At 43.3% G+C, this 22,642-nt stretch overlaps 1 protein-coding gene across 1 annotated transcript in view; it reads left to right on the top strand.

Moving 5' to 3' along the window:
• ZNF704 (zinc finger protein 704) overlaps positions 1–18,847 on the top strand; it is a 205,330-nt gene extending 186,483 nt beyond the window's left edge. Inside the window, exons 5-9 of the mRNA XM_065895643.1 lie at positions 142–242; positions 7,433–7,700; positions 9,868–9,972; positions 17,581–17,678; positions 18,391–18,847. Of these exons, the coding sequence (XP_065751715.1) occupies positions 142–242; positions 7,433–7,700; positions 9,868–9,972; positions 17,581–17,678; positions 18,391–18,502 (684 nt within the window). The 3' untranslated portion in view covers positions 18,503–18,847. The remainder of the gene's footprint in view (positions 1–141; positions 243–7,432; positions 7,701–9,867; positions 9,973–17,580; positions 17,679–18,390) is intronic.
• The last annotated feature ends 3,795 nt before the right edge of the window (positions 18,848–22,642 follow it).

Genomic DNA, 22,642 nt, shown 5'->3' with positions numbered 1-22,642 from the left:
TCACCAGCCGGGGGGATTTCCTAGAATGGTGTGCTGAGTTATAGTCAAGAGAATGGGACGCTGCTGCTTTTCTAATGAAGGAAAAAATTACAATTGTTGGGTTAGTTTTCATTTTAATGTAACTTTCTCTCCCATGTATAGAACTCCATGAAGGTGATGTTCAAATGCCTCTGGAAGAACTGTGGGAAGGTTCTGAGCACTGCAGTGGGTATGCAGAAGCACATCCGGACCATTCATCTCGGGTAAGGCAGCCCTCCCTTCAGAGCTTGGCGTACCTCCATCAGTTCGATCCAGGGTCACTTGCACTCAGAATTACACACCACACCGTGCCTTAAAAATTCTGAACACAGGACTAGGGACTAAGCCAGCTGGATCTTCCTAATCACCATGGAGATGCCCACTGCAGATAATATAGGCCAGTATGGCAAGTGGAAAGAAGGTGACTTACATTTGTAAAGCCTCCCTAATATACTCACTAAGTCAGGGGTCCCCAATCCCAGGACCGAGGATCGGTACCCGTCCGTGGCCTGTTAGGAACCGGGCCGCACAGCAGGAGGTGAGCGGCGGGCAAGTGAGCGGAGCTTCACCTGCATTTACAGCCGCTCCCCATGGCTCGCATCACCGCCTGGACCATCCTCCTCCACCACCCGCTCTGTGGAAAAATTGTCTTCCAGAAACTTTGGTCCCTGGTGCCAAAAAGGTTGGGGACCGCTGCACTAAGTGATATTAAACACGTCACTGCTTGGAGCCTCAGGTCCTTCTGAAAATGAGGCTAATTATATCAGCCCTGCAGGGGCATGTGTGAGGGTCAAAACTAAAAGGTGTGTTAGAATAATTTGTAAAAGGTGGACCACTAGGGTAGGGTAGGGTAGGGTAAGGGGTCCTTGAACCCCCTGAAATTGTCTGTAAAATTAGATGTGCACTTTTTTCCCAATGGAGTGTATTCATGACTTTGAGCCTCAAAGGCAGATATAACCTGAAAAGGGTTTAAGAACCGCAGTGACAATCAGTGCTGCTGTTGCTATTCTTATGATGCCTGATGACCTGCTCTATCATTTTCTGTTGCCCAAATAAGTCCTTTATTTGTACAACTTCCTTGTGTTATATAGAAACCATTCTAAGGAAAGATGAAACTAAGTTTCTAGCAACAGGGATTAGGGGGCCACTCCAGAGGGGCAATGGTAGTTCAGTTGCCTTGTGCTCTAGTCTCTGGGTTTTTCTTGTCCAGGGATCTGGGACTGAGAAGAGACCTTGAGAAGCTGTAAGTCATAACCAGTGTGCCTGAGGCAAATCCACGAACAGCCCCCAAAATGCTTGGACACGGAGAAGCCCTTTCAAAAAGATGAGTGTTGAGAAATAAACACTACAGTCACTTTGCCCAGCAATGGATAAATTTAGGGAATGCATCATCCATTAAAAAAAAGTGGTAGAAAAAGAAAACAAGAACTGGTTCTAAGGTGATATTGCTGATTGGTGTGGATCGGCCCCTTCAGTGACTGGAGAGAAGCAGAGATCTATCTCCCTAACCTGTAGGCTTGGGATGCTGGAGACAGAGCCAGACCCTTCCAGGGCACAGCACGTGGAAAGTCACCAAGCGCCGTGGGTGTGGCCCAGCAAAGCAGGGCGTCTGCTCCACTAGCCTGAGGGTCCACTTCATCCTCCAGGAAGCACCACACTGAAACATTGCGGGGCAGAATGCCCTCCTGTTCCTAAAGGTTTCGGAGAAGGAGATCCTGCAGCTTCTCCTCTCAAACCTCACTGTCAGCACAGCTCACAGAGTAAATAGCTCAGAGTTCTTTAAAGGTTTAGGAAGGGCTTCTGGAAGCTATAATCAGGACCTGGGGTATTTGTTTTAAAGTCCCTCTGCCCAACGATTCGAATCCTATTCAGCACTACGCAGAAACACATGCCACATATATGTATTTATAGACTATAAACGGCTTCACAGAATTTTCCTTTGAGCTTCCGGGGTGCTCTCATGGTGGGTGAAATTCAACGTGCAGCTGCTGTATTCACTTCCCTGGGATTCCCTTTTTACTCTGTGTGCTTCACATTGCCTTGGTGAATTACGATTCACATCCCTGCCAGCCGTCGCACAGGAATGGGCCTGGGTTAGCAGGACTCCAAGGCTGCTCTGTCTGTATATGAAGCTCTCATGGCCCTGGGTAGGGGTCGGAAGGGGACCGCCTTTGCCTTAACCCATGTCCTCCATGATGTGACTGTAGGAGGATGGGGCATTTTTAATGAGTGTTGGCTGTGGGACCTAGGGGAAGAAGGGGGCATTCCAGAACCCCCAAATATGTGTCTTGCATCTGATGTAGCTGCCGTGCATGCCATGCCAGTATAAAAAGTACACTGTTTTTCTCTTAAGTCTCACTCCATTCTTATACACCAGGGGCTGATCCTGGTTTATCCCCGTGTAGGACACACAATTTCCCCCAGGCCTGTGCGTCTATTAGTGGCACTCAGGCAGCCAGTAGCAACTCGGCCTGCCCTTTACTGGAGAGGAAGTGGGGACAGGAATAGAACAGGCTCACATTCTTCAGCCCACTCTCTGGGGTCTTCCATGCTCTGCTTGTAGGAAAGCCAAGCCCAGCCTGACCTGGAACAGTGCAGACACCTCCCTAGACGCCTCCTCCTGAGACCTCAGGGGAAACGGAACGAGGCTGGGAGAAGCCCCCGATGTGGCTAAACAGAAAGGCCGAGGAGAAGGGGAGACTTGTGTTTTAAGTTCTATACAGGGATTGTAAGTGGGAAAAAAGTTTATTCCGAGTCAGCGTCCTGCGCCTGCTGGATATGGTCATGAAATTTGGCGATGCCCCAGGGAAGGGAGATGTGCAGAGGCTATCCCATAAAACCAAGTGGCCAGATGTGCACCATTTCCCTAGAAATTCATAAATCCAATAAATGTTATTATTTACTCGACAGTTATTTTATGCAAAGCTTTCTGTGGAAAAGTACAATTTTCCATGTCTCAGGGAGAAAAACTGCTGAAGTACTAGAAGATATTTTTCCTGGTGATAGTAAACATTGAGGCTTTTTTTAATATACATATAAATTTATTTATTAATTTTTGGCTGCCTTGGGTCTTCGTTGCTGCCTGTGGGCTTTCTCTAGTTGCAGCGAGTAGGGGCTACTCTTCATTGCGGTGTGCAGGCTTCTCATTGCGGTGGCTTCTCTTGTTGCAGAGCATGGGCTCTAGGCGTGCGGGCTCCAGTAGTTGTGGCACTCAGGCTCAGTAGTTGTGGCTTGCAGGTTCTAGAGCGCAGGCTCAGTAGTTGTGGCTCACGGGCTTAGTTGCTCCACGGCACGTGGGATCTTCCCGGACCAGGGACTGAACCTGCATCCCCTGCGTTGGCAGGTGGATTCTTAACCACTTCGCCACCAGGGAAGTCACAACATTGAGGCCTTTTAACATCAGCCTTATTTTTATTTAATACGCACTCAGTGTTTATTATGTGTGCGGTACACTTCTAAGCACGTATGCAGTAGGCCTCCATACCTGCAGCTGCGGAACCCACAGATATGGTGGGCCAGCTGTGCTACGTCATTTTATATAAGGGTGCAGGCTGCCAAAATCACACACACAGCTAGAAGCTGTCAGGATTTGAACCCAGGAGGTCCGACTCCAGAATTCATGCTGGGAATCACTGTGCTATAACATCAGCTTCCTTCGTTCATTCATTCAACATTTAATAGGCACCTACTGTAGGCCAGATGCGCTGATATGTGTGGTGAGACACAAAGATGAGCAAGACATAGCCCTAGAGAATCAGTCTTAGGGAAGCGACGGGGGTTTAAAAAAAATTGCAGAAATGTACCAAGTCATTACATAAAGTGAATTAAATAAACTGAACGCACCTCACAGGGAGCTCAGAGGATCTAACAGTTCAGAATTAAGTCCTAACACCTAACGTGCAAAATACTTCCCCGATTTGAGAGCTCAGGTCACTTCCACCTCCCACCTCTCGCCCGGCCACTGTCATCAGCTCCACAGTCTGCTCGCTGGCCTCCCACCCCTCTTGCCCTCCTCTCCTCTCTTCTCTCTCCAGACAATTGCCAGAGTGATACTTTTAAAAAGTAACTTATGATGGCTTCCCTGGTGGCGCAGTGGTTGAGAGTCCACCTGCCGATGCAGGGGACACGGGTTCGTGCCCCGGTCCGGGAAGATCCCACGTGCCGCGGAGCAGCTGGGCCCATGAGCCACGGCCGCTGAGCCTGCGTGTCCGGAGCCTGTGCTCCGCAATGGGAGAGGCCACAACAGTGAGAGGCCCGCGTACCGCAAAAAAAAAAAAAAAAAAAAACAGTAACTTATGAGTCTATTTCTGTTTTGTAAATAAGTTCATTGGTATCATTTTTTTAGATTCCATATATAAGTGGTAGCGTATGATCTTTGTCTGTCTTACTTCACTCAATATGAAAATCTCTAGGTCCATCCATATTGCTACAAATGGCATTAGATGGCATTAGAAAACAAATTTATGGTTACCAAAGGGCATAGCATGAGAGGGGGTGAACTGGGGAGAGATAAATTAGGAGCTTGGGATTAACAAATACACAGTACTGTATATAAAACATAAACAACAAGGACTTACTGTATAGCGCAGGGAACTATACTCAATATCTTGTAATAACCTATAATGGAAAAGAGTCTGAAAAAGAATATATATATGCTTTATATATATATATATATATATAATATAAATACATAACTTTGCTGTACACCTGAAACTAACACAACATTGTAAATTAACTATACTTCAATTTTTAAAAATAAATAAAAAGTAACTCAGAGTTCTCAAAATCCACAGAAGCTTCCATCACATTCAGGACAAAATCCCAAGTCTTTCCCCAGGGCTACAAAGCCCTGTGCGATCCTGCCTCTGCCTTCCTTGCCACTCTTCTCTCATTTCTCTCTGTCTGGTGCCCCGAGCACCAGCCACCTGCCTCTCTGCCCTTCTTGGAAAGTGCCAGGACGGCCCACCCCAGGACTCTGTGCATTCTTCCCACATGGTTCCCACATGGGTTTCTCCCTCACCTCATATAGACGTCTGCTCAAATATTACCTCCTCGGAGAGTCTTCCTCTGAACACACTATTTAAAATGATGACCCCGTCATTTACACTGATTAAGGACACTTTTAATGCTGCTTAATTTTTCCTTCTGGGATTTATCACTACCTGATGTATTAAATGTCTATTTCCTTATGGGTTTACTTTTTTTATGAGTTATAGTCGATGTACAATATTATATAAGTTACAGATGTACATTCTGGTAATTCACAATTTTTTAAGGTTATACTCCATTTATAGTTGTTATAAAATATTGGCTATATTCCCTGTATTGTACAGTAATATATCCTTGTAGCTTATTTTTATAGCTTGTACCTCTTAATCCTCTACCCATATACTGCCCCTCCTCCCTCCCCTCTCCCCACTGATAACTACTGGTTTGTTCTCTATATCTGTGAGTCTGCTTCTTTCTTGTTATATTCACTAGTTTTTTGTGTGTTTTAGACTCCATATATAAGTAACATCATACATTATTTGTCTTTCTGAATCTGATTTATTTCACTTAGCATAATACCCTCCAAGTCCATTCATGTTGTTACAAATGGTATTCCATTGTGTGTGTGTGTGTGTGTGTGTGTGTGTGTGTGTGTGTGTGTGTGTGTGTGTGTATCTCACATCTTCTATATCCTTCATCTGTTGATGGACACTTAGGTCACTTCCATATCTTGGCAATTGTACATAATGCTGCTATGAACACTGGGGTGCATGTATCTTTTTGAATTACTGTTTTGTTTTTTTTTTTAGATATATACCCAGGAGTGGAATTGCTGGGTCATATGGTAGTTCTATTTTTAGTTTTTTGAGAAACCTCCATACTATTTTCCACAGTGACTACACCAATTTACATTCCCACCAACAGTGTACAAGTGTTCCCTTTTCTCCATAGTCTCGCCAACATTTGTTATTTTTGTTCTTTTTGATGATAGTCATTCTGACAGGTTTAAGGTGATATCTCATTGTGGTTTTGATTTGCATTTCCCTGATGATTAGTGATGTTGAGCATCTTTTCATGTGCCTGTTGGCCATCTTCACGTCCTCTTTGGAAAAATGTCTATTCAGATCTTCTGCCCACTTTCTAATAGGGTTGTTTTGGTTTTTTTCTTTTAATGTTGAGTTAATGAGCTATTTATATATTTTGGATAGTAACCCCTTATCGGTCATATCACTTGCAAATATTTTCTCCCATTCAATAGGTTGTCTTTTTGTTTTGTCAGTGGTTTCCTTTGCTATGCAAAAGTTTTCAAGTTTAATTAGGTCCCATTTCTTTATTTTTTACTTATATTTCCTTTGCTTGGAGACAGATCCAAAAAATATTGCTACAATTTATGTCAAAGAGTGTTCTGCCTATGTTTTCCTCTAGCAGTTTTATGGTGTCATGTCTTACATTTAGGTCTTTAATCCATTTTTAGTTTATTTTTGTGTATGGTATTAGGCAGTGTTCTTATTTCATTCTTTTACATGTCGCTGTCCAGTTTTCCCAGCACCACTTATGGAAGAGACTGCCTTTTCTCCATTGTATATTCTTGCCTCCTTTGTCGCAGGTTAATTGACCACAAGTGCGTGAGTCTATTTCTGGGCTCTCTATTCTTCTCCATTGATCTATGTGTCTGTTTTTGTGCCAGTGCCATACTACTTTGATTACTATAGCTTTATACTGAAGTCAGGGAGCATGATTCTTCCAGCCCTGTTCTTTCTGAAGATTGTTTTAGCTATTTGGAGTCTTTCGTGTTTTCATACAAATTTTAAAATTATCTGTTCTAGTTCAGTGAAAAATGCCATTGGTATTTTGAAAGGGATTACATTGAATCTGTAGATGGCCTTGGGGAGTGTGGTCATTTTAACAATATTAATTCTTCCAATCCAAGAACATGGTATATTTTTCCATCTGTTTGTGTTGTCTTCAATTTCTTTCATCAGTGTTCAGTTTTCTGAGTACAGGTCTTTTACCTCCTTAGGTAGGTTTATTCCTACGTATTTTGTTCTTTTTGATGTGTTCCATTATGGGTTTCTTGTGTGCCTCTCCCCCTAGACTGTATGTTCCATCAGGGCAGAGTCTATTTATGTTTTGTTCACTGTAATAGTGGGACTCTAAAAAAAGAGCCAGGACATAGTAGACTCTCAATGAATTGTTGTTGAATAATTGATTGATTGGTTGGTTAATTGAATAAGTTGCTTTAGGAAGTCAAGGAAGGCTTACCTGGAAGTGGACAGTTGAGTGTTGCAGGATAGGTAAGAGTTTGCCAGGCAGACAGAACAGAGGAAAAGCAGTCCAGACAGAAGGAACAGCATGTGATGTGCCAGATTTCAAGGGAGGAAAATGGCTTGGGTGAGTAGGATTGTTTTGCTCTCTTTTGCATTAGGCGTGTTGGGGAGTCTGACTACAGTGATGGAGAAGAAGACTTTTACTACACTGAGATCAAGCTCAACACGGACTCGGTGGCAGACGGACTGAGCAGCCTGGCCCCGGTTTCGCCCTCCCAGTCCCTGGCTTCGCCTCCTACTTTCCCCATCCCAGATTCCAGCAGAACAGAAACTCCTTGTGCCAAAACTGAGACAAAATTGATGACACCCTTGAGCCGCTCTGCTCCCACCACCCTCTACCTCGTGCACACCGACCACGCTTACCAGGTGACTGGCAAGGGACCGTGAGAGTAATCACTTTACTCCTGACCAAAAGCAGTAGCATTCTGACTCTTTTTCTCCTTTTAAAGCCAGAATCTCGCACAGATGAAACCCTGTAGGTCCTTGGACTTTGCAGTACTGATTGAAGATCCGATCCCTGAGACACTGTTATGAGAATTAAAATCCTTAATACTGTAAAACTCGCAGAAGGGTGCCTGGAACATGATATAAGTACCTGTTAAATAAAATAAGTGAAAAGATGAGCATTGAAAAGTGCTGACACAACGCCACTTTCGTCCTGCACCCCAGTCTGGGACTTAGTGCACTCCCTTCTGAATTGGTAACTCACTCTCTCAGACTGGAGCTGTGGTTGTCAGTGTTCCCCAAATCAACAGTGTCAGCATCACCTGGAAACTTGTTAGAAATGTATATTTCTTGGGTTTGCCCCAGACCTGTGGGACCAGAAGGAGGGGTGGGGCTGAGCAGTCTGTGTTTAACAGACCTTCTAGGGGATTCTCCTTCACTCCAAAGTCTCATAAGACCTTAGAGACAAATCCTGCAAATACAGGACACGGCTAAAGCTCCTTTTCCCCCAGCAATTATGAACTATTTTAAGTGTTGGTTTAGTAAAGTTTCAATACACTCAAATTTTTAAAAAAAATTTCCCATAATTATCAACCACCTTATGTAACTTTTTAGAAGAAAAATCTCCTGTACATATTTGTAATTGTGTTCTCCCACCCTTGTTTTATAAACACTTTCCATAGAACTGAATATATAACCGAATTCAATTAAATAAAAACATTAAATGGTTTTAATCATTCTTTTGTTAGGGATCTACTTTTTAGTCTATCCAGCTTTTTAATTATCATTAGTAAATCTACAGAGGATACCTCTGTGCCAGTAGCTTTATTTTTTCTTTGGATTTCCAGAAGAGTAATTATTGAATCTTAGGATATAACATGAACAGCTATGTATTGCCAAAATATTTTCCAGTGGTGTCAGTTACAAAACCACTGTCACTAGCAACTGTATGTATAAAAGTAGAAAAACTAAAACTGTAGAGGAAGAATTCAGCCATTTATTTAGTAGACTTCAACTCAAGAGCAATGGAATAGAGCTAATTATTAAATTAGTTGATGCAATAACTTTCATTCCTGACTCTTCTTAACGGCGGTCAAAAGAATTATTCACTCCTTTGTTCTTGTTTGTCAGTGTTGCATTTAGGTCTGAAATCATGGGCTTGAACCAACTTAATTAAATTATTTTGCTTATCTATATAGTGAGAGTTGGAACACACACTAAGGGATCTAGAAGTTCCTTCGCAAACCATATATTCACAATATTGGGATTTTTCTGTTTACAGATATTATAAATGCTCAGCATAAAAATATTAGAAACATAAGCAAAGAAAGAAAATCCATCCTTAGTCCCAACAACAAGAAAGCCCCTTGGTTCATATTTTTGGTATGTCCTTCAAAAGTATTCTGTGTGTGTATGTATACTCATTTAAAAAAAAAATGGAATCTATTGTAGTACTGTTTTCACTATGCTTTGTTTTTTCCAATTAATATCCCATGAACATTTTCCCACGCCAATGAGTATTCTTCAACAGCATCATTTTTAATGGCTCCGTGGCTATATCATGATACATCAACCCTTTTCCCTATTATTGGACATGTGTTTCCAGTTTTGTTAAATATAATACATAGTTCTGCAATGAACATCCTTATATCCATTTCCTGAGGATAAATTCTAGAAGTGGAATAGCTAACATACAGAACGCTAAGAATTTTTATATGTATTGCCAAATTACCCTCCCAAAGTGTTGTAATTTACAACCTACCATCACTGCATAAAAAAGTGACTCCCCAACTTAATAGTGAGGAATTGTATATCACAGATGTCCTAAAATAGGTATATGTATGTATAAGCAGATTTCTTTTCAGAAATCGGTAGTCAAAAACTTTCTCCTTTTATACCTTCAGTTGCTTAGATAGATAAAAATTTTATCTCTAGCTACTCTCTTTGACTGTGTTTAATTTCCTCCTATTATAATTTAGTCATTAATGTAGCTGAGATTAGTTCTGAGGCCCTGCTTTGGAAATGACAGCTTAAGACTCTGAGGTGAAATATTCTTTCATAACAACTTCCTCTGTTTTCTATTTGACAGGCCACGCCCCCTGTGAACATTCCAGGATCGGCCAAGTTCACCCCCAATGGCAGCAGCTTCAGCATTTCTTGGCAATCTCCTCCAGTTACCTTCACAGGCATTCCAGTAAGTAGAAAAGCAAAAAGCCAGAAATCTGGTCAAAGCCAAACGTATATTTAGAGAACAAATTGTAGAAACATGCAAGAAAAAGACGAAAATTGGAATGCCAGAAGAATTCTTTTTTTTTTTTTTAAATGATATTTGTAAACTCAGCGAGGCGTCTCATGGTCCAGACAGGCCCAACTTCTTTGTAAAAAGGTGTTTTGACTGGAATTTTAGAAACTAAAGGACAGTTTCATCAGTTGATAAACAACTTGTTAGAAATATATCAAGATGTTTTGCGTGGGTGGCGTATTTGTATGTTTCCAAAAGGCTCTATAAAATTAATAGCTGAACTCAGACCCTGAACATAAAAGAAAGAGATCCTATACGTAAATGGCATTTATCATTATGAGTAACTTTATAAGATTTGACTTTGAAATTATTGTTTGCGGGTATGTCATTTTGCAAGTTCAAATAGTAGAAATTGAAATCACTTTTTTTCTTCCAAAGCCTGAATAGTCCATGCTGAGGGGTAATTTGCAAATAAATGAGTGCTGAAATATGCCATTGGGTTTAAGTAGTATATAAGAATTGATTTGATATGGTAAATGATTACTGTCTGAAAACTCAGTATGAATGTGCTTGATTCTTAACTATTCATTTAAAAAGATATCGGGTCTTTTATAGCTTATCACAGAATATCCATAGACCCCCATACCGCTGATGCTCAAGGGGGTTTATAACTCCTGATAAGGTTCAGGAAAGTGGCTTATGATAATAGACATTAACCTTATTTTCTCCTCTCCGCCCCTCTCCCTATGGACCTCACAAAAGCTTCTTATTGCAACCGCTGGCAACTCCCAGAGGTTTCCAGCAAATACCAAGGTCTCCCGTGGAGCTGATAAAAATGAAAGTGGCTCAGTCAATTACGCTGTGCTCTGTCAATGAATATTTATTAAATTCCCTAGAGGAATAGTCAACAATAAAAAGCATCCTGCTGGCAGCATTCGAGAATTTGTGGCTTCCAGAAAATACTCCTAGAATAGGATTTTTAAACAGGATCATGGATCTGGAATAATTATGAAAGGTGCCTCCTTCATGAAGAGTGGAGCTGCTGGTTGTTCTCAAAAAGCAAGAATACGATGAATGCCCTGTTAGTAAACATTTAAAAAGCATAGCTTGGACATGTAGGTATTAGTTTTGTTTCTGGCAGGAACAATGATCCCCTAAGGTGGGTGTCAGAGGTAAACAATCAGCCCTTCTGGCGACTTTTTTTTTTTTTTTTTTTTTTGGATAGACATAAAAAGACCCAGAGTGGCTCTCGACATGACATTTGAGACAACCTTTCTAAGCCAGCAAGGCAGCTACAATCACAGAATGACAGAGACCTGCTATTCCGAATTCCGTTCCTTCCCTTCTTTGATTTGAGCAGAATTTTCAAGAGCATCCCCCTAAAGCTCATCTGGTGTAAAAACAAGTATAGTGTGTAGACAGAACAGCCCAGTTCAGACTTCCTTTCAAATTACCTCTATGACCAGCCCAAATGGAATATTGTCCCCTTTGTTCTATTAATTAAATCATCTCCTTCTGAAGTATAGTGTGACATCACACCGTGTGGTGTTTTTTTTTTAATTGGGGTATAGTTGTTTTACAACGTTGTGTTAGTTTCTACTGTACAGTGAAGTGGAGTTCCCTGTGCTATACAGCAGGTTCTCGTTACTTATCTATTATATACGTATTAGTGTATACATGTCAATCCCAATCTCCCAGTTCATCCCACCACCCCCCGCTTTCCCCCCTTGGTGTCCATACATTTGTTCTCTACATCTGTGTCTCTATTTCTGCCTTGTAAACCGGTTCATCTGTACCATTTTTCTAGATTCCACATATATGCGTTAATATACGATGTTTGTTTTTCTCTCTCTGGCATTTCACCAGTTCCGTGTCCTCCAAAGTTCCTAAATGTCTTACACGGTAGGATACCAGCCAGGATACCTCCTCTTGTTGGTTTTTTTAACAGTGAAATTTTAAAACTCTTCTCTCTGTGGACACTGTGGACAGAGTCCCTCATTTTGCTATCGATTGGTTACCAGGGATGTTCTGGACTAGAGCTTTGACAGAAAGTACATAGAGTAACTGAGTTAACTAGGTATCCCACTAAAATCCTATATGAGCTTCTGATTTATCCTTTCGCCAGAGAATTCCCAATCTATCTGGTTTTAGACTGTTTCAGCAGTTAAGCTTGCCATCGCTATCTAAAAATAAAGGTAAGGGGATGGAGGGAGCTGCCATTTTCGAAGGCTTTTGTTTAATTCTAGAAAGAAGACAAGGAGGCTTACTACTAAAAATGTTCTTCATGTTGCCCTACTCTCTATCAATGCTTTTTTTAAAAGAAAAAAAAACTGGCTGTTTGCTGTCCGCCCCCTTCTACAGGGGGCTGGATCTCACAACTCCACACCACCCAGGCATAGGACTGTCACATGTCCACTGGCTGGGTGCCAGCAACCATCCCTGAATTCTCCAGGGGTGCTAGTCCCACCTCCAGAAGACAGGGAGCCAGGCTGACTCTGAGAACATGTGAATCCCCACCTCCTAAATTTGTGTAATAGGATTTTCAGACAGAACCTCTAAAAGTTTTAAATGATAAGGTACTAGTATCCGTGGTGACTTCAACTTTATCCAAACTGAAGAACAGAGCAGTTGCCATTTTATTAAATCCTCATTAAAGAACACATTTCTTGTACTCCAAAGCAAGTACTCTGAGGTTGTCAACCCCATTTAAGGTTTCCTTTTCTCCCATGTCTTTGAGACCTGGTATTGAAGAGGGGATGCTTTTGTATGCTTCCTAGAAAGTAGAAATAATCTCCTTCTGCGAAATCCCAAGGTTTGAAGAATTTTATTTATTCATTTGCCTACACTGGACTTCCTGAATTTGGGGCTTTAATAAGTTCCCTGGGTAAGACCTCTTCCCGGAGGTGTATAGCCCAGAAGGTCGATGGTATCCACCAATGGAACGTTTCAGTCTTTTCTAGCCCAAGGCTATGGACATAGGGGTAGGGAGAAGACCATGGTTAATTACTGCTTTCTTTGACCTGTTTTTCCCCAATGACCCCTAATTATCTCCATTTCTTTCCCTGTCTTTTCATGGCAGAAAGCTGAGAGCTCTTGGCCCTTGTGTGTTAGTCTGCCATAATAGACTGGGTGGCTTAAGCATCCCACATTTATTTTCTCACAATTCTGGAGGCCAAAAGTCTCAGATCAGTGTGCTAGCTGATTCAGTTCCTGGTGAGGGCTCTCCTGCTGCCTTGTCAGGGGCCAACTTTTTGATATGTCCTCACATGGCCTTTTCTTTTGGGGGGGTAGGGAGACAGAGAGCCCTTTGGTGTCTCTTCTTCTAAGGGCACTAATCCTATTGGATCAGGGTCCCACCCTTTGGACCTCATTTGTCTTTAATTACTTCCTTAGAGACCCCATCTCCAAACACAACCACACTGAGAATTAGGGCTTCAACATGTGAAGGGGGGTGGAGCGGACACAAAATCCAGTCCATAATAGGCCCCAAGCAAGCAAATAGGAGCTAATCAACCTGCTATCTGAGGGCCATTCCAAGAGGCTTCAGGCCAGAAAGACAGTCTGCAGGCCTGAAATAGTAGTGCTTAATTGTTACCTCTTTAGCTGGTTTGTTTTTTATTAACACTTTGATGGAGGGTTCACAATATTATGTTAGAAGAGATTAAAACCAAGACAAGGGGCTTTTTTTCTTTTTTTTTCCCATTTGGGAGATAGAAAATCACAAAGAAAAATTTCTCCAACATAGTTACGGAAGGACACAACCTCTGTATTACTGCTCTGGTGTGAGGCAAGTCCTGACTGGGATTTACAAGCTGTAACCTCTAGCCGGTCACAGGACCTCTTTCAAGCAATGCCCTCGACTCAGCTCTACGACAACCACCTTGTATCGTTGTATTGTTGAACACAGTGCCTGGCACTGGCTGACATTATGTTGTACTTCCTAGTGTTGTTATCTGTGACATGTCTCATTACTGTAAAACCGGGGGCAGAGAAAGTGGATTCTCCCTATCTGGGGTTGACTCATATAACACAAATATACTCAACATATGGGAAAAATTAGCCACGATTTTTGCAGACTATGATTAAGAATTCTTTAAACTCTTCTGAGGTCACACCTAATCAGGAGACAAATTACAGGCATATAGCCCATTTTAGTTATTTAGAAATAATACCATACAGTACTCTCTAAGTATATTATTATATGCTTTATAAAACATGTCCCCAAATAGAACTTAAAAATGGTTAAGATGTAAAACAAATAACTCTGGAATGTGGAGGCCAGTGGGAAAAAGAGCCGAATCATGTTTTCCAGGGCTTTATTCCAGGGCACACAATACTGCCATCAGTTACGAGGCAGGATGGAAGAGAGAAAAAGCAGGGCTTTGACACCATTCAGAACCAAGTTCCAGGGTCGGCTGGTGTCAGACCGCCCATATTCAGATCCCGGGTCCGCCATTTACTTTTTGCGTGGCCTCAGCAACTTCCTTAACTTCTCCATTTCCTCATCTATAAAGTGGAAGTGGGGGCTTCCCTGGTGGCGCAGTGGTTGAGGGTCCGCCTGCCGATGCGGACGCGGGTTCGTGCCCCGCTCCGGGAAGATCCCACATGCCGCGGAGCGGCTGGGCCCGTGAGCCGTGGCCGCTGAGCCTGCGCGTCCAGAGCCTGTGCTCCGCAGCGGGAGAGGCAACAACAGTGAGAGGCCCGCGTACCGCAAAAAAAAAAAAAATCTCCAGGAAAGCTCCCGATCAATAGCCGGAGGATATTGATCCTCCCACTGAACTAAGCCGCACGCTGGTGTGTGAACAGGGTCCTGGCTTCCACTATGCTGCAGCCTGTAGAAACCCAGGTCTGTTGTAGAACGAGAGGGGCTGCCATCAGACAGGACTAGACACGAAACACGTGTGCCCTCAACTCCAGACTTAAGAAAGCCGTTAGCAGAAATAAAGAAGGTAGAGGAGGGTTCTTCCTGCAGTGGGTCCAAACCTGCCCCTCATTCCTCCCCTAAACCTATGAGGTCACCAGTTTTCTAATTTCAGTTAAGTGGCACCCTCATCCCTCCAGCCTCTCAGGCCAGGACCTAGGAGGCATCCTTGATTCATCGAAAGATTTGTCCTCTTATTTTCTGTCCTATATCCCATCTATCAGCAAGTCCCGGACTCTGCCTCTACAGGATACGAATCCAGCCCCTTATCCCCACCACTGCCACACTCTCATCTAAATCACCAGTACGTTTTTCTCCTGAAACAGTGCAAAAGGCTCTTAAGCGGTCCTCGGGGTTCCTGTCCAGGCTCTTGCTAACCCATTCTCCAAGGACCCAGAACGATCTTTGTAAAGCGTTAACCAGATGTCTCACTTCCTTAAAACGCTCCACTGGCTTCCTTTGCACTTAGAATCACCTTCAAATTCCTCATCACAGCTCCAAGACATGACCTGAACCCACCACCTCCCGTCCTCCCGCCTTCCTCCTGCCTCCCACGCATAGTCTCCCGGCCCCACTGGCACTCTGCACCTGGGAGGCCTTGGCCCTTGCCCGCCCCCTTTCCCCGGAGTGCTCTGTAGATCAAAGGTAACCTCCCCAAGAAGCCTTCCCTCACCACCCTGAACGAATATGTCCTCTCCTTCCATCACGCTTGGCCTGGTAGCCTATTTTATTTTCTTCAGGCACTTATCACTAAAATGCCCTTACTTGTTTTTGTACTTATTGTCTGTCTCCCCACTAGAGTGTACACTCCATGAGGGCAGAGACTTTATCTTGTTCAGTGCTGTATCCCCACAATCTAGAACAGTGCCTGGGGCATAGTAAGTATTTAATAAATATTTGTTGAATGAAGAGCATTTTATAATCTCATATCACCCCACACAAAATTGACATACGGCAATTCTGCAAAACTTAGAACCTTCCACATTATCCCTGGCTGATGGAAACAGTGTCACTGTCGTGTCACCTAAACGTTTCCAGTTCTCTGACTGAATAAAGAGGTACTCTTGGGATCCTACAAGTTCTACAATAATTTTTAAAACAAAAATTTTCTTCATTGTCCTGAGCACTTAAAAACAAGTCATATGAGCATATTCTAGATCATCTACAGCGGTAGTAAACTCTGAAGCGTTCGCTCCCTCTACTGTGCTAATATGCATCCTGGTCCCGCTGGGATGGGGGATGGGAGTGGGAGAGGGGGATTCTGCTTCTGGAAGAACCTACATATCCATCCACATCAAATGCAGACACTGAACTCCAAAGCTTTGTTTTTTTAAAAATTATGTATGTCACTCACCTCTGCTGGACCTCAATCCACCTAACTTTAGCAAAAAGTAAAGACCAACGGTACAGAATAAATGAGACTCATGGCAATAATGGTTTAAAATGTTAGATTTTTTTTTCTTACATGTTTAATTTTTTTTAATTAATGACTAGGAAAATAACACTTATGTACATTCCTTTACATTGAAAGAAAATAGAGAATACTGGTCCCTGTACTAGAGAAAATCAATTCTATGGAACGTTCCCATGACTGTTGGTTGGTACTGGTATTTCTGTGGTCATGTTGGCTTCTAAGTGATTAAGTTGATCCATTTATTAGATGTTTGCTCTTTTGTATATGGCAATATTGTATATTTACTTGAAACATCATTTATCTTTTGTTATAAAATTCGTTTTGTGTAGCTTTTGAGAATCCCATCTGCTGGGAAGATATTTAGTGCTAGGTGAGCACGCGATACAAAGAGAATAAGTGAGAAATGCAAGAGGAATGGAGAACAAAGGGGACCCTCCCCTCTTTACGACTGAGAGGTGGGGCATAAGGGGGTTAAACACATGCTCTGGCATCAGGGAGAGCTCACTGCAGCCCTGGCCATTGCAAGTTCCATGACCTGGGGCAAGTTATTTAACCTCCCTGTGCTTGGTTTCCTCATCTATAAAATAGGAACAGTGAGTACTTATCACGTGGGGTAGATGTAAAAGTAAAGCTGTTGTCAGTGACCCTGGCACATAGTGGATGCTCACGAAGTACTACAAGGTTGACATTCGTTCTTGATTTGCTCGGGATCTTTGCTTCTTGCCATTATCCCTGTTCAGACCCCAGAGTCTGCTATGTGGACGTCTTATGCAAGAAGCCATTTATTTACTGGCTGTGAATGATCTAACTGAATAAACAGAAGGCGGAGATCCACATTGTGTGTTGCCACTGACTAGCTGTATAATCTCAGAGAACTCTCTTAACGTCTTTTCTTCTTTAAAAGAGAGACAGATGAGGCTTGGAATAGGAATATGCTTTAAGGTTTAAAATATTCAAGTGAAAATGGGCAACTGGGAATGCAGAGATGTTGTGAAGTCATGAAGATTGATAAAGTATTCATTGTTGCTGGGTCTTTTCTGTTGGAGGATGCCTTTAAATTCCACCATGAGCATCACCCCATCCATTTTAACATGTGGTGTCTGTGAAGGAAGCACAGCCTCTCCGTGCCTGATGGTTGGGTACCCCTGCCCACGTGGCAAAGACTAACGAAATGCATGGTGAGGAGAGCCTGCCCCGTTAACTTTGTTTTCCATGTGCTTACTAGGTGTCACCAACCCACAGTCACCCAGTGGGCACAGGAGAGCAGAGACAGCACACTCACACCGTCTTGTCCTCCCCACCCAGAGGGACGGTCAGCCTAAGGTATGACTGCTTGACACCCCACACGCCTCCTCTCCAGGGAATTAACTGAAAAACAGAACAGCGAGGAAAAGAGAAACCAGAGATACAATCTTCATAAAATTCCCCTGAAATGGATGAAACACCCTTTCTTTTGTTCCCATGGTTTTCCCCATCTATTAACTCTTGATAAAAATTTGTTATTTTTCTGGGGTCACAGTTTACAGTAAATTTTCTTGCAGAATAGGTAATGCTGATTACAGGGTCTCTTTAAAGCCGTGTTGCATTAACGTCTGTATGAAATGAAGTACAAAATACGAGTTTTTAATCCAGATCAAGGAGGTCCTCGCCAGGATTCCCTTAACCAGAAGACTAGAAATTTGAGAAGCAAGAGAGCATTTGAAAGTACATATTTAAAAACTTGAAAGAATAATGCTCTCTACTGGTATTTCTTGTATTTACTTATTTAATTCAGTGTTATGAAGATGCCCAAATGGACATGTCTACAAGTGGACAAATAGAAGCTGAAGAGTACTGGAAGTACTAAAGTAGCAAATTTTAACAGTTCAGTGTAGTGTCTGTGTAAACGTTGCACACAGGTTAACGGCCAAACCTAGAGAGAGACCCCCTACTATGTTTCCTAACTTTTTCTAGATTTTTCCAGGGATTTTGAGCCCCGCAAAGAATGCCCATTGAATCCCTCACACTGAATACTGTTTCCTGGCCTGTCTTACAGGAAGCCCCGGGGAGAGGGCAAGAAGTGCCGGAAGGTGTACGGCATGGAGAACCGTGACATGTGGTGCACGGCCTGCCGCTGGAAGAAGGCCTGCCAGCGGTTCATTGACTAATGCACAGGCCCCTGATCGTCGCCCAGACACTCCTGCCCTTGACTTGTGTTGAGGGTGTTGGAAAGCGCTTTTCCTTCTGAATAAAACACACTTGAAACCCAGGGAAAGCACTTCCGGGAACCTTGGTGAAATCACAGCAAAAAACAAAAAAGGTCACCACCGTCACTGTTCTTGCTGAGAACCCAGCCGAGAGCAGCTGTAACTACTTTTTTCCTTAAAAAATCAACTTTTTTTTTTTGCTGTATGTCTAGCTCTGAAAACTATGGACTTCTGTAGCAATCGAACCAACCAAGCCCAATTTTCCTGGAAAGGAGGCCTATTTTGATAACCTTTCTGGATAATGCCGTTTCTGAGGTTTTTCGGTGTTTTTTTTTTTTTTTTGACACTTAAAAAAAAAGCTACATGTTATTCAGTAGCATTTGTACAAAAAGCGATACCTGTTTTCATTGTGAATAGTCTTTTTTGCCTGTTCTCCATCGGACTTCTGGGAGCAGTACACATCATGATGTGTTGCCAGGAAACGGCAGCACTCTGGGTATCTTTTCTATGTCTTTTTTGTTTGTTTGTTTTGTTTTAAAGAATGGCCCCAAACTGAACCACGGTAGAGCCGTTAGCTTGAAGGGCCCAGGAGGGCATAAGCTTGAAAAGAGATTGACAATGGACATCACCAGCAGACTTCAGCCCCAGCTGAGTTCAGGACATCCCGACGTCACTGTTGGGAAACGTCTGGGAGTCTTCCTCGGAAGCCTTCCCTGAGGGGTGGCCTGGCCCACTCTCTCCCGGCCACAATGCACTCAAGACCTGGCACGCATTGCCATCTGGGTAAGCCTCAAAACTTCCTTCAGGGATGCGACGCCAACCATAGCTCGGATCTCTTCATCACTGCTTATCTGACAGTTGTTGCCAGGTCAGTGGCTCATCAGGCCTTCCTTCCCTCAAAACGCCACCGCTGACTGTTTTCAGAAAAGGTAGAGAACTCCAGACCATCCCGGCAGGCGTGCTTTATTTACACAGCAGAGCACAGCCTCCACGTACCTATGTGTTCAGAAAGTTATGTGAGGTCAGCATCCATTCTGAGTGCACTTTTATAGGTTTTATGCTTTAGCATGTCTGGGAGATGGGTTAATGAACAATGTAAAGATTATATGGGGAAAAGGAAGGTCCAAACCTTTATTTTTCTTATCAAAATATTGGAGCTATTCATTAAGAATTTGCTCAGAAGGGAAGATACAGAACACCAAAAGGAAAATGCGTGTTGGTATAGGAATCTCTCAATTTAATAGGACCAGGGCTTGCACTGTGTTCCATTTATTAGACTTTCTAGCGTGGTATTTGTTTGTTTGTCTGTCTTGGTGGTAGTGGTGCGGGGACAGGGGAGTAGTTGTCAAGCCCTATGAATAAGCTCATTCTCTGTCTACCCTACTCTTGATTGCCCTGCTAAAGTTACTCCTCCTATACCTATGCAAAGAAGTAAGAGCACCTTATAGGATGCACTGTGTCGGGACGGGGGCCTAGGATCAGCCATAGGAATGTTAAATGAAATTGCACAGAGCAAAGTTTAATATATTTAGAGATTGTACATATGCTTTTTTTTGAAAAGAGTAGAAAGAAGTCATCTAGTCATAAGAGCTATCCTCTTTTTTTTTTTAATAAGCAAGGGAAAAAGAAGGAGGTTCTACAGTGTAACATCTGCAACCTGTGCATTCATATATTTTGGCAATTTTATTTTTTAAACTCTCACGTGACATTTGAAGCATTATTCCTTGAAAGAGATCCTGTTTCCCTCCTTCATTTATTTTTTTCTTTAAAAACGCTTATTTTAAGAGCAGAGAAAGAGCTTCATTTAATATCACATCGTGATTACCAATCAATACAGCACCAGCTATAATGTATGTTTGAGCACTAAAAGTCAGCCAGGAAAGGGTTTTTTAAGTGCAGAAACGTATTTGCATCCTCTACCCCAGCCTGTCTTTTCTCCTCCCTGGTGTCTTGTAGCTTCACCCACAAGCACCTCTGCTGGGAGGTGATGTTCTGGCCTGGTCCAGATGGCCCTGCACTGTGGCTGGGTTGCCCAGTGGCCACAGTGAGTCCAAGGCTGGTCAGCCATTTCAGCAGGCTCACCATGGACTTCAGTGATGGTTGGGGTGCAGTAGTGGAGCACAGGGTTTTCTCTTCAGCAAAGTTCCATGGCCCTTGATCCTTGGATTAAGTCACTAATCAAAAGAGATTAAAGTGATGAGGAGCTCAATCCATCCCCTACTCCCAGAACTTTGGGACACAAGGAGGGAGAGATGGAAGCTGTGGGGCAGTCCTAGAGTGAGGATCTGTGGCTCTGACCCCAGAGGTATAGCCCATGACTAGTGCTAGGCTCTGGCCTGGTTGCCTGGGTATTAGCCAATGCACCAATACAAGCAAAGGGTAGGACTGGATGCAGCTTCCTTGGGATTTCTGAAGCCTTCTTCACACACACTCTCTGCATCTCACACTCACGCGGGGCTCCTTTCTGCTGGCCAGCCCTGGGCTCTCTGTGTCCTCTTCTCTAGCTCTGAAGTGGGCACAGACCCTCAGTACTTCCTGCACACAGACACTGATTCCCTGTACCAAGGCATGTAATGACTAAGGAACTACCAGGCTTCACCTGCCTGGCCTTGAAGAAAAGGGATGAAACTTCTTTTAAGCCACCCAGAAAGCTACAAATTGCAATATAAAGCACTGATTATAAATGCTAAAATTAAAAAAAAAATTGTAGAGCTATTTTGTTACATTTTGGAACTAAATGAAGTGCCAAGTTAAGTCCAAGATTTGTTTTATGCCTCCTCTTTTTTTTTTTTTTTTTTTTAGATTTTCTGATGTGGACCATTTTTAAAGTCTTTATTTAATTTGTTACAGTATTGCTTCTGTTTTATGTTTTGGTTTTTTGGCCCCAAGGCTTGTGGGATTTTAACTCCCCAACCAGGGATTGAAGCCACACCCCCTGCATTGGAAGGCAAAGTCTTAACCACTGGACCGCCAGGGACGTCCCTGTTTTATGCCTTCTCTGTGGTACCACGTTCTTTTCTGTGTTCATTTGGCAGGGGGAGGGGAGTATGGGTGGAAGGGAAGCCCCAGGGCATGTGGCTGCTTAACCGAAGCTTCGCCCATCACGGGCACCTGTCTGTGCAAAAGGAACGGCAATGCAGTGGGTTCTGGTCCCAGAGTCTTTCTGAAGAAGGCATGTGGTAGCCTTTGACTTTTCTCTCCCCGTTACCCTTTCCTGTTTCTCATCTCTCTCCAAAGAAGGCATTTCCTGGTGATGGACAGGCTTCTCCAGATAGCTGCACAGCAGAGAACAGTCATTTTAAGCCTTAGTTCTTCCCAGAGAATGTGCAACCAATTTATGGAAGGCAGTGTGACAACCTGGAGGAAACACCCGGGTAGCAAGTGGGTGGGGAGCCAGAGAGGAGATACAGGAGGGCTGCGGACACCTGGCTCGGGCTCACCATCCTAGAGCTGATCTGCTGGTGGTGACTGTCCCTGGGCACCTCCGAGAGAGCTGCCAGCTTCCCGCTCTGGGAGCAGCTGATTGTAGCAAGGACAGAGCTCCTTTGCGGGAAGCACTCAGGCCAGGGATGCAGGACTGCCGTGCGCATCTCGGGTGGGCACAGACTGCTCTCCTCCTCACTTGCTGGGAAGTTTCCTCCCTTGTTTGGCAAAAGCCAGTGTCAGGAAGAGGGCAGTGGGCAAGAATGTGCATGCCTGTCAGCAGCTCCGTGCACCAACAGGGTGGGTGCCCTTTATGAGACGATTCTTTGTCCAGACATAACTGTGTTGCATATGAAAACTTTCAGTATGATGTGTGTTACAGTTCTTGGGCTTTCCAACAAAACTTTTTAAAAAAATAGCTACATGTATGTTGCAAAAGATTTCTGAAACCGACCTGCCCTCTATCAAATTTCAAGATCACTTAAGTTGAAGTCCACTGTCGCCGGTGTCACACTAAGCCACACTTGAAAGCAGCCCTGGGTTCTGAATTAGCCGGCACTGCTAAAACCCATTTCCGCCTTCATCCGACTTCAATAGAAAAGGAAAGCGCAGCATTCACTTGTGAATGTTTAGAGAAAAGTGACAGAACCCGTACATATGGGAGAGAATACCTTGAGA

This window comes from Phocoena phocoena, chromosome 17 (assembly GCF_963924675.1).
Source record: "Phocoena phocoena chromosome 17, mPhoPho1.1, whole genome shotgun sequence".
NCBI classification, from domain to species: domain Eukaryota; kingdom Metazoa; phylum Chordata; class Mammalia; order Artiodactyla; family Phocoenidae; genus Phocoena; species Phocoena phocoena.
The sequence above is the reverse complement of the archived record's forward strand: the minus strand, read 5'-3'. Positions and strand labels throughout refer to the sequence as shown.